This window comes from Phyllostomus hastatus, unplaced genomic scaffold, assembly GCF_019186645.2.
Source record: "Phyllostomus hastatus isolate PE091 unplaced genomic scaffold, TTU_PhHast_1.1 phas_contig_1, whole genome shotgun sequence".
NCBI lineage: Eukaryota > Metazoa > Chordata > Mammalia > Chiroptera > Phyllostomidae > Phyllostomus > Phyllostomus hastatus.
In genome coordinates this window covers 20,946,747-20,961,486 of record NW_025333498.1, presented here as the reverse complement: position 1 = coordinate 20,961,486, position 14,740 = coordinate 20,946,747, and the positions used below count along the sequence as shown (strand labels likewise).

The window sequence follows — 14,740 nt, the reverse complement described above, 5'->3', positions numbered from 1 at the left end:
TGCGGTAGTCAGCCATGTAAGAGACATTGGCAGAGATGGCATAAGTGAGAAAGAGATACACTTTAGAGATGTTTATAAAGCAAATTAGGCAAGAATGATCAAATGCAAATAGGGAACGAAAGGAAAGAATCAAGAATAACGCCCAAGTTTCTAGCTAGGGGATTGTGACATCCTCTTCATGCTAATTGCTTACATGCTTAATGTCACCTACAACCATCTTCCTTTTTTATCTAATGAAATGCTTTCATTATGAAACATGTTTCATAAAATTCTAGACTAAAAAGGAAAACAGCTTCAGTTTCTCTATTTCTGATAGCTTGAGACTGACTGATTTGTTATTTTCTGTTAATACCTTATAGTGGATTAATTTTATTTCTAGGACAAAGATAACACATGTATACCAGCAAACATATAAGGGAAAACGAGGGGGGAAGATGATCAGTTCTAGCTGAGACAACTTGAAGCATGCTGGAGCTGTCCAACAGGCAGTTGAATATACAAGATTGAAGTGAGCAAGAGACCTGGGTCTGAAGCATAGATTTGGATAGGATCAGCGCTTATAGGGTTATAGAAATCATGAGAATGGTTTAAATTATCCTGGGAGAGCAGATAGCATGAGAAAAGCTGTTAAGGCCAGCTTAGCAGCCTCTGAGCAGCATCAATACTCAGGGGCTGAGTAGAAGAGGAAAACAAAATAGAATGATCAAAGCAGTTAAGAACAGGCCAGGACAGTAGAGCATCATGGCAGCCAAGCTGTAGTGTCAGAAAGGAAAGAGTGATCACCAGAGTCAAGTGCAACAGAAAAGTCCACCCAGTGTGATAAGGAAATGTGCCTACTCTATTTGACAAACAGGAGTTTTCTGGTGACCTTAGTGAGCATAGTGTTGGCATAATCTGTCTGTAGTTAAAGGATGTCCATTAGAGACTTTTACATCATTAGAAAATCCAAGAATTACCTTATGAAATCCACACTCATTTAAACTATGTCACTTTGCTCATACATTACTGCTATAAAGTTACCTCCAGTCTTTTTCCCCAAGCAGTTGACCTTTTAGCTCTCATCCCTCTGTAAAGTATTTTTACTAGCAAGCAGTCCTCTGCCACACATTGTATAGAAATCTACAGCTCAGTTTTCCTCCCACTATGTGTGGGGAGCAAGGGAAAATGAAACCAAAAAAGCATACCCAGCCAAAAGATAAATTCGGTATCCATTTATCAAGAACTTATTCTGTGCCAGGCAGAATGCTGGGCCTTAGGGATGAGGCTGAGTAAAACAGGGTCACCACTCTCTAGAGATTCACAGTCTAGCCCTATCTTAGTCCCACCAAGTACCTGCTGTCTGCAGGTCCCCCCATCTTCACCCTGAGATCTTTGAGAAGCTACCAGCTATAGAACATCACAGCCCAGAGAGATTTCCTAGAAATAAAGATTTCTTCCTGTTCCATACTATGCCTTGCACTTCTCCTTCCTTCCTTTAGTACTTCTGAACTACTGGCCCCCATCTCCTTGCTCTGGTCCCCTTTTGCCACTCCACCTCAAACCCTGACATATGACTTGACCTGATCTGGATATGCCCTTGGTTAACCTTGACTGGTTCCTGTCATGCCTTCCTCAAGACTGCCATTTGTCACCATCAACAACTTTCACAGCTTTGCACTGTTTGCTGGTTTGCCCTTAACCACTCTGTCCCAAAGACCAGCATCCCTTTGTTACTGGCAGACCCTATGACCAAGACAGACAAGCCCTAACTGCCTGTTTCATTACACAGTCTTCCTCTTAGAATGAAACCAAAGTCAAACTCATGGGTATTTTGAAAATTTCTATTCTCTTCCTCAAAAGACCCTTGGCATCTAGTGGCCTGACTGAAAGAGTTCACACTCAATGCTGGACTCAAAAGTCCTAGGCTAACTTCCAACATTTTATAAATGCATCCAGGACCCACTGAAGGCCATGGAGTCTCCATTGTTAGCCACCTAACATCTAAACAAGCTCCCATGTAATGCGGCCATCAAAAACATTTGTTTCTTCTTTGATCTTTGAAGACAATGACTTTGAGAATGCTGACAGGATCTTAGCTGACTTATTAAAACAGTCCCAGAGAGATGATAAGTGTCCACAGTTTGTTAAATGTGCATTAATGAAGCAGAATGTGGTAAGGCTCAAAGGTGAATGTCATACAATGGTCAGAACTGGATCCTTCCAGAGGATAATTGGGTTCAAAAGCCAGAGGTGGGGGAAAAAATGTTAATGTTCTCTCCTCAAGATGTTGAAAGTGAATTAGGGGAATGTAAGCTTTGGGACTTGCCACCTCCGTGTAATCACAGAAAGCCTGTAAGTTTAAGATGGCAGAGAAAAAAAGTGGGAAGAAATTAGATAATATTATTGAGCTAAGAATTAATCAACCCTGGAACAACCCTTATTATATGAGATAATACATTCCCTTTTTGCTTAACCTTTTTCAAGCTATATTTTACTCTTTTTTTTTGTAGCCAAAAACATCCCCATTGATATAAGAATAATTTTTTAAGATTTTATTTATTTATTTTTACAGAAAGAGAGAGAGAAACCTTGATGTGAGGGGAAAAAAGCATCAATTGGTCACTTTCTGTACATGCCCCAGCTGGGTACCGAACCTGAAACCCAGGCAACTGCCCTGACTGGGAGTCAAACCGGCAACCTTTCACTTTGTGGGATAATGCCCACCAACTGAGCCACAAAGGTCAGGGCAAGAATAATTTTAAATTATACCAATATCCTTAATAAAGCAAAGAAATGCTAGACATACTTCTCACATGTTGCCATCTTATATTTACTCAAGATTATTCTCTCACCCAAAATTATTTTCAAGCTCATTAAAATTATCTTTTCCAGTTTGATCCCCCCAAAATTAGAATTTAACAGTTTCTTCCAGATTACTGCCCTGAACCACCTCAATGTGAGGTGCACATTGTTGCAGAAATGCAACAGTTGCTAAGGTCTTTCTCATTGCTATTATTTTCTTTCTTATTGTAGCTTATTCTATGGTGGCTTTGTCAGCAGTCACTGAAGCAACCACCATGAACGCCTCCAACAGACCTACCTATTTGCTCCACTTAATTAAAATAAAGACAGTTTAATACTGAGGCGGAGGAGGTGGCAGGTTTGGACGCAGTGTGCTGCAGGACCAAAAGGACCCATCCAAACGCCAACTACACAAATGAATGCCCCACCTATACATACCAATAAGTGTTTGGTTTGTTTTGGGGCATAATATAATCCAAATTAAAGACTGGGGACCTCTCTAGCCATTTCCAAATCACTCGGGTATATTTATAATTCTTCAGCACATTCATACTTTCAATATCAACCAACCTGAGTGAGAATTCTGGCATAGGTTCCATTGTGGTATAAAGCCCAACTAAGTATTTGCAAAGAATTATCCCATTCTGCTTTGTACTGGTAACAGCTTAGGTTTTAGGTGTCTCAAGGACCAAAACAAGATTCCTCCAGAAACACTTACGGCAATGCTGATGTTCATCAGAGCCATCCTCACAGTCCTGCTCATTGTCACACACCCAGGAGGTAGGGATGCACAGCTCTTTACTCTGACACTGGAAATAGCCTGGCTGGCAAGAAGCAGGAGCTAAAACAAACCAGAAAAAGACTCATTATGTAAAACAACCACCCTATTACACCAACAAGCAATGCTTATTTCAAGAGAATGAGTGATTGATTCCTGCTGAATATGTATGGTGGCCCCAATAATAAACAACCCTATACTAGAGTGTGTGGCCTCCAATCAGAGTTCACTGTCAGATAATCTCAGCAACAGCATCACAATAAACTGATGACCCAAAGCAATATAAAAATACAGAAAATAAAACAAAAAGCCCAAACACACACACAAGGATATGACAAAAATATTAAACTACATTTTAATTTAAGTCAAAGTTAACCATAAGTTATTATTAAATTAATTGAATGTTTCATAAGAATTAATAGTAAAGCATCATAATAAATAGGAAAATTCATAAGATTTGGAAAAGAAGACACAAAGTCAAATAACTATTATTTCCACGATTTATATGCTTTAGGATCTTTGGTCCATTCTCTGAGCTTCAATGCAATGTACCTAAAATGAAGACTACACTTATCTCATGGTTTTCTGCTAAAAAAGTAAGTGAAATAATGTATCTTAGTTGCTATCACTATTGTCACTGGTGTTGTTGTTATTATCATTGTCATAGGACACTAAAATATAATAGCAATCTCTGAAGAGTTGTTGGTATAACAGTTCCTTTATTCCTTTATCCCAGAATACACTGTTCTTGCCTTTTTGTTCCTCTTGTTTTACGTAAAATGAACTCAGTGAGCCCAGAGAAGACAAACACATAGCACATGATCACATCTCAACAAAGAGAACTACTCCCTTGCTCAGAGTGTGGTTCACGGGGAGCAGCATCAGCATGCCCTGGGAGTCTGTAGACATACGGGCTCTCAGGTCCCACCTCAAACATGTGGCATCCAGGTGGATCCATCTGTGCAGGAGAGTGTGAGAAGCACCGTGTAGGCGCTTCCCTACCCTTTCTCCCATATTCAAGCACATGGTTGTCCAAACATTACACCAAAGTTGGCCTGTTCTGTTGGGCCACAGTATGGCCAAAAATTAAAAACAAAACTACTTCTTCATCTGCTTTCCCAGTTTTTGGATAGTAAACCTTGTTTGTTCACCTATCAAAATGAATTAAATCGCAAGCTGGGCAAGCAATGGATGTAAGAGTTTGGTGGGTGCATCAACTGGGGCGCCTTTAAGAAAGGACTTAACTTCCCTAAATTAACTCCTAATCTGAATACTACCTCGGAATATTGCTGAGAGAACCAAATAAACAAACATATGTGAAAGTGGTGTTATAAGTACATAGTTTGGGGGTTTACAATATTCTCATGTTTTTAAATAAATTTTTTAAAATAAAATCATAGCAGCCACTTCTGTGATCTTGTTACGGTAATTCACACAAGTTACACCACATCCTTGACACTGGAACAGACTCCTAGAGCTACAAATCACAGTTGTTCAGATAACATTTTTTATTTGCTCGTTCTTAGTGGACACAAAATTTCCAGAGTAAATAATCTGAAATAGTCACTCACTGCCTTCAGAAAACCACTCCCAAATGGTTTTCCTATCAAAGTCACGTGATAAAGGGTAAAATAGAAAGTGATGTGCACTGATGTGAGACAGTTATTAATACCATCAATTCCCTGCTCAAGCACGCATATCTCGAAAAACTTGCACCAAGTCCTGAATAAATCACTAAAGACACCCTTTTGGTTACAGCTGAAGCACTCGTGTTACTCAAAACAGAGCTTATACTGGCTACTCCCCACTTACGGCAGCCAATCTCATCTGAGTCATCCAGGCAGTCTTTGGTCCCATCGCACCTCCAGGATGCCTCGATACAGTGCCCATCTGCACAGCGAAACTGTTCACTGCCACATCCTGCAATCCCGCAAACAACAGAAAACCAGTTTAAAAAACAAAACAAAACTATGCCATATAGTTTTTTCACAGAAGAAATCTAAATTTTCAATAAAAATAAAAAATGATTCACTAATTAGTAATCAAAGGAATGTATCTTATCATATAAAATTAGGGAAACACTTTAATGATGACTATGTTCTCTGTTTCAGAGTCTGCAGAAAGCACACTTTAGACACAGCTGACAGCTGGAGTGTGTACCTTGATGTAACCAATCTGGAAAGATATTTGACAACATATATCTTGCGTTTTTAAAGTGCTTATTCTGTGACTTAGTACTTTTACTTCTAGGTATTTTTTCTAAGGCACTAGAGATTTTTATCACTTTATTATTTATAATAAAGGAAATTGAAAACCTCCTAGATGTCCAATGATAGGAAAATAATTAAGTTTTTTATATCTACATATTGATATATTAGGAACTCATTAAAATGGTTATGAAGAACTGCTAAATGATTAAGAGAAATATTTAAATAAAAATATTTTAAAATATTTAAAATAAAGGACAAGGATGCAAAATTTTACCTATAACAGAGTCACATATGGAGGGAAGAAAAAAAGCGTTTAAAAAGACCAGAATGTTTAACAGTAGTTATCTCTGATTGATAAACCTTATGGGTAATTTTTCATTTGCTTGACCGTGCTTTTTTCAGTTCCCCACCCCATATTTTTTAAGTGCCTTTTTCTTACTATATCACACGTAGCAATTTATGGTCCCTCGTTCTTAGACTCAGACCAATATTTTGGCTTTTTGCTTTTTAACAAAATTGTAGGATGCCAGATCTGTATTCTCATCTCTGCAAACAAATATTTAAAGTTATATTTAACACACAAAAAAAACAATTTTTCTTCAGCCAACCAGAGTACACAAACTTAACACCAAAAGTTGCCACTTTCCCAAGTGGCAGTGGCATGGAGATACCAGGAAGAGATCATAACTTTAAAACATTTATTTCATTTAACCAATATGTCCTGCAATTTTCCAGGGTCTCTCCAGGGGACTAATTTGGCAGTCGAAAATCCTCTGAGCTTCCCCAAATATCTGAAAAGTAACCTCCTCGTGCATTATGTGCCAAGTAGAAAAATTTTCAAAGAGAGCAGCCAACACCAGCCCAACTTGGAGAAGACTCAAAACGATTCTTTTACAACCTCAAGGTGGGAGAGAAGTAATTTAGGGGTTGGAAGAATAATTGCATTTTCCCCATGTACTTAAGCAATCAGGCTAAATTACTCATTTCAATTTTTGGCTAATGAACCCAAAATTAGGTAAATATACAGATCAATCACCTACTCCTAAAATAAATAAACAATGTGCTATCCTGACTTGTGTAAATTCAGGCATATCAACAGCATGACATAAACATAGTTAAGTGATCTATGAGAACTAGGGGATATAGGCTACTTTGTTCATGGAATGTTCAAATCTGATTGTCTGTTAGTGACATCCTGATTTATAATGCATGCTGCAAATGGTCAGAAGCTTCCCTTGGCTAAATGGTGGTACTGAGTGGTACAGGAATACGTACACCCAAATACCTTCTATAGACTAATGCATGATGGTGGTTGGTGGTGCAGGTCTGGGGTTGGTGGTGCAGGTCTCTTATCAACTACCTTTAAAACACAACAACCTCCCTTGCAAAAATGCCCCTAAGGAATGTACAAATTCACTCTGGAATCTCAGAACTTCTCACTGGATTTTATTCTACAAAGCAATATTTCCATGGGAGATTAGGGGCTTTGGATGTTTAGCTATTAACACAACATATATTAAATCACTTTTATCAATTAGGTGTATTGTTAGTAATCCAGTATATTACATTTGAAATTCAGTACATTTGTCTCTCTTAGTATCTAATAACTTCTAGTTGAAAAATTATAACAAGCTAAAGGTCAGTCCACTTACAAAGAGCTTACGTAATATTGGTATGGGTAAAAAAAAAGCATAAACTTATAAAGTAAGTATATAGAAGAAAATTGAGGGCAATATATTTCCTGTCTTGAAAACATATATTTAGAGCTATTTATTTTTTTAACAAATTCAAGTTTATTTTTAGAAATGCTAAGTATGCTTGTATAATCAGATAGCTTTTGCTATGCAAAAAATCATCCCAAGGATTTAATGGCTTAAAACAGCATACACTGCTTTAGCTCCTGATCCTGCTATTTAGCAGTGCTATTTCTTCAGCAACTTTTATTGCAAGTCAAATTTTGAGGTTTGTTGTTTTTGCTAAAATACAAAATTAAACACATTATGAGAAAAACACAAAATAAACACCCAAAAGTTATTTTTTAAAGCACTTTAAAGCCAGTCATTTAAAATCACTCACATAAAACCAACAGGAGAAACTTATTAAGTAATTCTTATGAGTGCCTTTTATATTTGATCTCCCAAATAGTTATCTAAAGTAATATATCAAACCCAATTTATTCAATTTATCAAAATATACATATTTCATTTGTCAAATTAACTTTTTCAATAATAACTACCATGCCCATTATAGCTCCCAAATGACCATCATTTGTAAATATCTGTCCAGAAAAACAAACTAATACTTTATCATTGCTGGGTGGCCTCTTAGTAATCAATCAAATTGCTGCACTAGTGTCAGAAGCCTGTCATTCATTCTATTATAAAGGGAATATGTGATGTTTTAAAACAAACTGCTGTTTTGACACAAACAACAGGACAGTCACTACCAGAGGGAAAGGGGGTGGGAAGAGGGAGAAGAGGGTACAGGAGGAGACTTGACTTGGGGTATGGACATACAATACAACATACAGATGATGTAGTAAAGAATTGTACACCTGAAACTCATATAGTTTTATTAACCAATGTCATCCCAACGAATTCAGTAAAAATTTAAAAACTGCTGGTTAAAAGATCTAGATCAGGTCTGCTAACAATTGCAGGTGCCACTGATTTCAAGTATGCACTTTATTTTCTGAGTGTTTTATTTTAAATAAGTAGCCTTTACTCACAACCCCAAAAGTTACTAGATATTATCTATGCTTTATTGTTTAATAACTTGTCCCCAAAAATGGGTGGGGGATGAATTTCATACACTAATTTCATAGAATTTATGGGAGAAAAAATTCCAAATAGAACAAAATTTAAAACTTTTTTCAACAAATGGTTTCTAAACATCCACTTTCAACCAATCCAGTTTTCAGAAAAAGTTGTTTTGCAAGCAATAACTTGAAATATTTTCCCTCTAATAAAAACCAAGGAAGAAAATATAACACATGATATTTTTTTTAAAAAAAACTTTTGTTAAGAACTAGGCGGCTATTGATGAGGATCCATTAGAACCAAAGAGACAACCTACCACCCCAGCATTAACCCTTCCCGAGGATAAAAATAGATGGTATGAAGGTGATAAAAAATTCACATGTGGTACTTAAATGGCAAGCATTGTTCTAAGCACTTGACCAACTTGAAGTCATTTGATCTCATAAAAACCCTACAAGATAAATACCATTATTATAAACATTTTACAAATATAGAAATTCTGGCATAGAACAGTTCAGTAACTTCCCCAAGACCGAATAGAAAATGTGTGTGAAGCGAGAATTTGGATCTGACAGTTCTGGTTCCAGCATCTGTGCTATATTAACCACTGCTCTGTATTCCTTTTCCAGAAAAGAAAAAAAAAACTACCAAACTCAAGAATAATTGTAAAAATTTGACGTTTTTCCCAAAGTTGCTATCAACAGGAACTGAACTCACTAACTGAGCTGGTGTGGAATCCATAGCATATGCTAACACAATTCTACTGGAGACTAGTCATCTACTTGGCAGCTAACACTGCTGGTAAAAACTTTTGAGTTTTGGAAAATTTGCAACGATCAAAAGCAGTGCAAGGAAATCAAAACAAAAACAAAAAAAGACTTTCTATCTCTTCAAACAAAATTATATTAGTTGTCAGGATAAACTTATTTTTCAAAACTTGTAGAACCCCAAGCTGGAGAAAAAAACAAAAGTAATCCTCTCTTTATGAATAGCCATATCCCAAGCTTTCTGATCTAAGCCTTGGACTAAGAATTGTGTTAAGATTAGACATTAGAGTAACAGGTAGTGCGTACAGGAAGGAATAAATCACTTGTTTTTCCAGGATGGGGCACAACACTGGATTGAGAACACTTAACTTCGGTACCTTTTACAACCTCTAGCACTGCTCTGGGTACACACAGGATAGTTAACACATATTCATCAGGTAACAGAGATTCCCCTTTGTAAAACTCTTGCTATGGTTATATATCACAAGTATATAAAACCATCAGGGCAAATAATGAGACTTGAAATTGGAATTTACTATTTAAATCCATATCAAAAAATGAAATATGGAATAATTTAAAATAAAAGGAATACCCAGCAGTTTAAAAAAAGAAAGAGAAAATGTTGAGTCATGTTAATAACAGTCTCGTTATTTTATCCTTTCCTTTTATTTTTTTTTTCTCTCTCATGAATTTTCTTCCTAGAAGAGAAAGGCAAGTCATTGTCAAGGGAACGTTGTCAAAAGCTAACAGAGTAAGGTAATTTCTATAGCAAATCCTCTTAACACATGCTGGTCCTTGCAGACACTTGGTCTACCTGAGGAGGTGCACGTGCTCATTTTAAACACATGCAAAAACACTTCGCATTTTAACAGTCATACTTCACTAAACTTAAAGAGAAAAACACATTTAAGAAGCAATTCCTTAATTCATCCATAATTTTACTTCACTTTTTTGTACTTTATTTTTATTCTCTTGGTATTGATAGACACACTTCTGTTTATAAGTTGGGTGATGGTTCATTATAATTCTCACACCTTCTGCACACTAGCAAGGCCAGTCCTCTTTTGAAGCTTTAGTTGTTTGCTTATTTCCAAAACTTTACATTGCAGCCATGACAGCCAAGGGTAACAAATTGTATGGAAGACCCTGTTCTGCCTAATGTCAACAGGTAGGACAGTCAGGGATTCGAGTGATGGAACTGAAACAAGACATGCTGAGCAAACCAACCTACTACTCTTTCTGCACAGTATTTTTGCTTCCTGATTTTATAACAGATAACCAAATAGGTGGCCAGAAGTCTTTTTTTTAACAGTTAACAAACCACTGAGTTGGCTGCTTTTTCCAAATTATTGTTTCAGAGCCCTGATATTTTTATAGAGCAAAACAATAGTAAGAGGACACTTCAAGAAGTCAAAAACTTTAAAGTAAAACCCACAAAGCCAGTTGATGAGTGATCATGTACACTCATTATTTAAGTGCAATTAAAAAATAAAAAGGACCAAGTCAGACTCACTAAAGCCACAAAAAATATTTATATCTACTATGTGCAAAAAATTGCTCTAGAGTTTGTGGAAGAAATAAAGAAAGCTAAGATATGGTCCTTTTTCACTGAGTTTACAAATTTATTCATACATTATATTGAGCACCCACTATGTGTCAGGTAGCATACAAAGCTTCATACACATCCATTGGACCCTCTTAGAAATTTTATAAAGTGGGATTTGTACTTAATTAACAGAAGGGGAGATTAAACCTCAGGGACATTAATAAACTTCCCCCATGGTCACAGAGGTAGAACAGGTCAGAGTCTGATTTAGACCCAGGACTTGTGTGATTGCTCCATGAAAAACTCTATGCTCTTTTGCATGCCACTTCCCACAAACCCCTTCATTTACCCTGAATTTACTATGTGCCAGAAGTATGTTAAACATTTTCCACAGATTATTTCGTTTGCCCTCACAACAACCCTGTGAGATAATACTGATAGCCCCATCTCATAGATGAGGAAACTGAGGTTCGACCAAATCTCACGGCTAGTAGACAGTGGATCAGGAATTCACATCTAGGCAGTCTGACTCCAAAGCTACACCAAATGACATTAGACACTTTGGTTCCACATAAGCAGCAGAGACAAGAACCAACTGGTCTCAGGGAGAAAAAAAAAATCAACATTGCAGGTTGCAGTGATCAGAGGAGGCTGCCTGAAGGACAGTAACACTGCAGTGGGGCCTTTGGTGATGAGCAGGAGGGACCAGGCATTGTGTAAGGCCCGAAGAACTTGAGGGAAGCCTAGTATGGATGAAGATCTAATGAGCAGGCCTCCATGGACCAAGGGCAGAGAACCCCTTGTAGGGTGGTAGTCAACAAGGCTGAGATGGAAAAGACAGGGTCTTGAATACTAAGCAAAAGAATGACATGATCAAAATGATTGCGAGTGAGAAAACATACAGATCACTAGTGCCAGTAACTGTGTTAAAACTAATGGTCGCTCTGGGTGGATGCAAACCTGGACGAGGATGCAGACCTTGGCCATGAGAAGAGTTTGGGGCTCCACTTTATTCCCCAGAACCTTTCCCAGAACACGAGCTCGGCAAGCAGGCTGGTCAGGAGCTCACCAACAGGCTGCTAGCAGAGATGCGTTTCTTCTCCAGCCCCTGCAGCTGTCCCAGTCCTAACCCAAAGCAGCTCCACTTGCATGGCAAACGGCCAACAAACAGTGTCTGCAGGTGCCACCGAAACTATCCTAGTGCCCTTGCTTCGCCGTCCTCTCCAAGCTGATGCATCTCAGCATTTAGCCTATATAAACAGCCAATCCTCAGAATAGTCAGTTGATCTCAAAGGTCATTTAAATAATTGCTTAATAAATTTTAAAGTGTCTTCTCAATGGTCAAAGCCAGCAGAATAGCATGATACACTATCAAAGTAGACCCTCAATTCTGAGAAGTGGGAAATTGAGCCCATTTTTTCTAATTGACCTACTCTTCTCCATTTTTATCTAAATACTAGCTTTCTCCCCTCCCCCATAGTCTCCTACATCCCACTTTTTATCACTGAATACCTCCTACCCCTACAACCAGCATCAATCAACACTGCAGAGCATTATATATAAACCCGTACCTCCCAGGAGTTCTTGAGAGGATGTGATTGGCATTTAGGGTGAAACAATTATTCAGCTGCCCTGAGCAGTGCCCCCAGCCTCCACATGTGGAATGCCAGTAGTACCCATCCTCTAGTCACTGTGACAACAAATAATGCCCCCGTATATGTCCAAATACCCCTAGAGAGTGGCAGTACCACTCCATTTGAGAACAACTTAGAACTTCTAAGTAGCTTGAACAATCAGGGCTCAAAACATCTTAACCCACATGAAAGAGATCATCTAAGAAAACCCCTATAATAAATTCTTCCCTTCTAAAGATAATAAAATTTCTTAACCAGCAATCCCACTCCCTCCCGCCCATCAATAAGAGGGCCTGGGATTGGGCAATATCAGCCTGCAGCTGCTAGTACCAGCAACTTGAAATGAACTCCCCTGGGAGTGTGATAAAGAATCTAAGTTCCAGGGAGGCCTGCTTCACCCTGGAATGCTCCACGGTCCGGTCCGTCCCCAGGCTTCTCCACTGGGGAGGGGGGAGCACGGGGAGCCACACCAGAAAAAAAAAAAGAGTCGAAAATCTAAAGTCCTCAAGCAGTTCTTCATTAATGTAAAAGATCACTGCCACAAAAAACAAAGTCCTAAACACCTGTTTTGTGGTGCAGCCTTTTCCCATCCGTATGATCACCAGAACAAAAAATAATTTCTTCAAAAGAATCTCCAAGTTTTTACCAAGAATGCTCAGCAATGAAAACTCCCTGCCAGCCAATACCCAAACACTGAAATGCACTAGTCTTCGCAGGAGTCCCTCCAATAACTCAGCGCTTTCTCTATCAAGTCTGCTGAGGTTCCTATAAGTAAACTCCTCCACGTGGGAGAAAAACAAGACCTTTGTCCCAACGCCCCATGAGGGTTTAACTGGTTATTTCTTTAATGGCCAAAGAGCAACACTTACATAGGATGTTGAAAAGAACACTATCCAAACAGAAGAAAATTTAAGGTTGTCCGCCTGCTCATTAAATAAGGACCCAATGAATCAGACTACTTAAGAAAAGAGTAAAATACCCTTCAGCACTTAATGATTTAATGCCCCTTGTACGAAAACTATAAATCACCTCCACTTGAAGAGCTTATTGCCAGTCCCAATTGCCCAAAGTATTTCTGTATTCTCAATCAGCAATATAAATTACTGGAAAATGGTTAAATGGAATCAAACACTAAACAAAAAAAGAGAGAGACACTTTAAAAAAAAATAAGCAGCTATACACATCTGCAGGCAGACAGCTTTTCTGCTTAGGGATTGTAACCATGTGATAGACGCACTGTTAGCCCAAACACAGCATTTACAGACAGCATCAAACCAGGGTTGTTCTAATTAATTAAACCCAAGCATTGAACCATAAATCAAGTTAATACAGATGTGTTAAAGCTGCAAGCATCACTACTATTTTGGTCATTTTAAAAAGCAGATTAAGAGCAGGTTATCAAATAAACAATGGCTTGATACTGGAAATTACAACAAGAGTAGCAAAAGGAGAAGAAATTGACTCCTAGCTGGTGGGTTTGGTGATTCTCTAGTCATAGGCTGAATCATCTGTAACCAGGTCTTGACTGAATCATACAAGCACCTCACTACATTCCTTCTCTCTCACTCCATGTTATTTAGTTCCTGACTATCACAGCGGTTACACCACATACACAGGACTCAACCTTGATATTTAGCTTTGAGCTTGCATGGTCTCTGCCAACGAAAAAATTCTGAAATTCTTAAGAAATATTGTACAGCAAGAATGTGAAAAGATTTCTACCAATAAGTTTAAAAGCCTGTTCTTGGACAAAAATTACTGATAATCATCTGGTAAATGGAAGTCCAGATCTTTAACAAAAATACATTGCCATTGCCTTTTTTAAAAAACTGGTTTTGCTGATGTTTTACACAGTAGTTTTGTTTTTCCTTCTAGTGACAGATTAAATTGCAGAAAGGATTTTATGAGCAGAAACTCCAAATTCTCCTACCATGACGTAATATATAAAATAGAGAGAGAACAGAAGAAGCAGATGCAATTAAATGACCAGGAGAAGAGTGATAGCAAGGTGGCAGTAATTTATTATGATTCTACCATGAACAGAATGCTACTCTAAACCTAAAGCTCGCAAGGGCAGGAATAAATACCTCTGTGATCCCAGTGCCTAGCACAGTACCTCCTATACCCAGATGACCCTCAATAAATGAGCAATATATGGTGCATTAGAATATATGGTGAAGCCAAGATGCTGTTCCAAAGACAAAGCCTAGAGATCTTGTGGATTCATGGACTTTTATAAACGGCCCTGCTGTTTAGAGTCTAATG

General features: G+C 38.0%; 1 protein-coding gene across 2 annotated transcripts in view; it reads right to left on the bottom strand.

The window, feature by feature from the left end:
• The window catches only part of LRP2 (LDL receptor related protein 2), a 199,855-nt gene that overhangs the window by 158,132 nt on the left and 26,983 nt on the right, over positions 1–14,740 (bottom strand). For both annotated transcript variants that reach the window (XM_045860549.1, XM_045860633.1), the window contains exons 2-3: positions 5,372–5,479; positions 3,500–3,622 (exon numbers count right to left, since the gene is read on the bottom strand). In XM_045860549.1, coding sequence (XP_045716505.1) covers positions 3,500–3,622; positions 5,372–5,479 — 231 coding nt within the window. The remainder of the gene's footprint in view (positions 1–3,499; positions 3,623–5,371; positions 5,480–14,740) is intronic.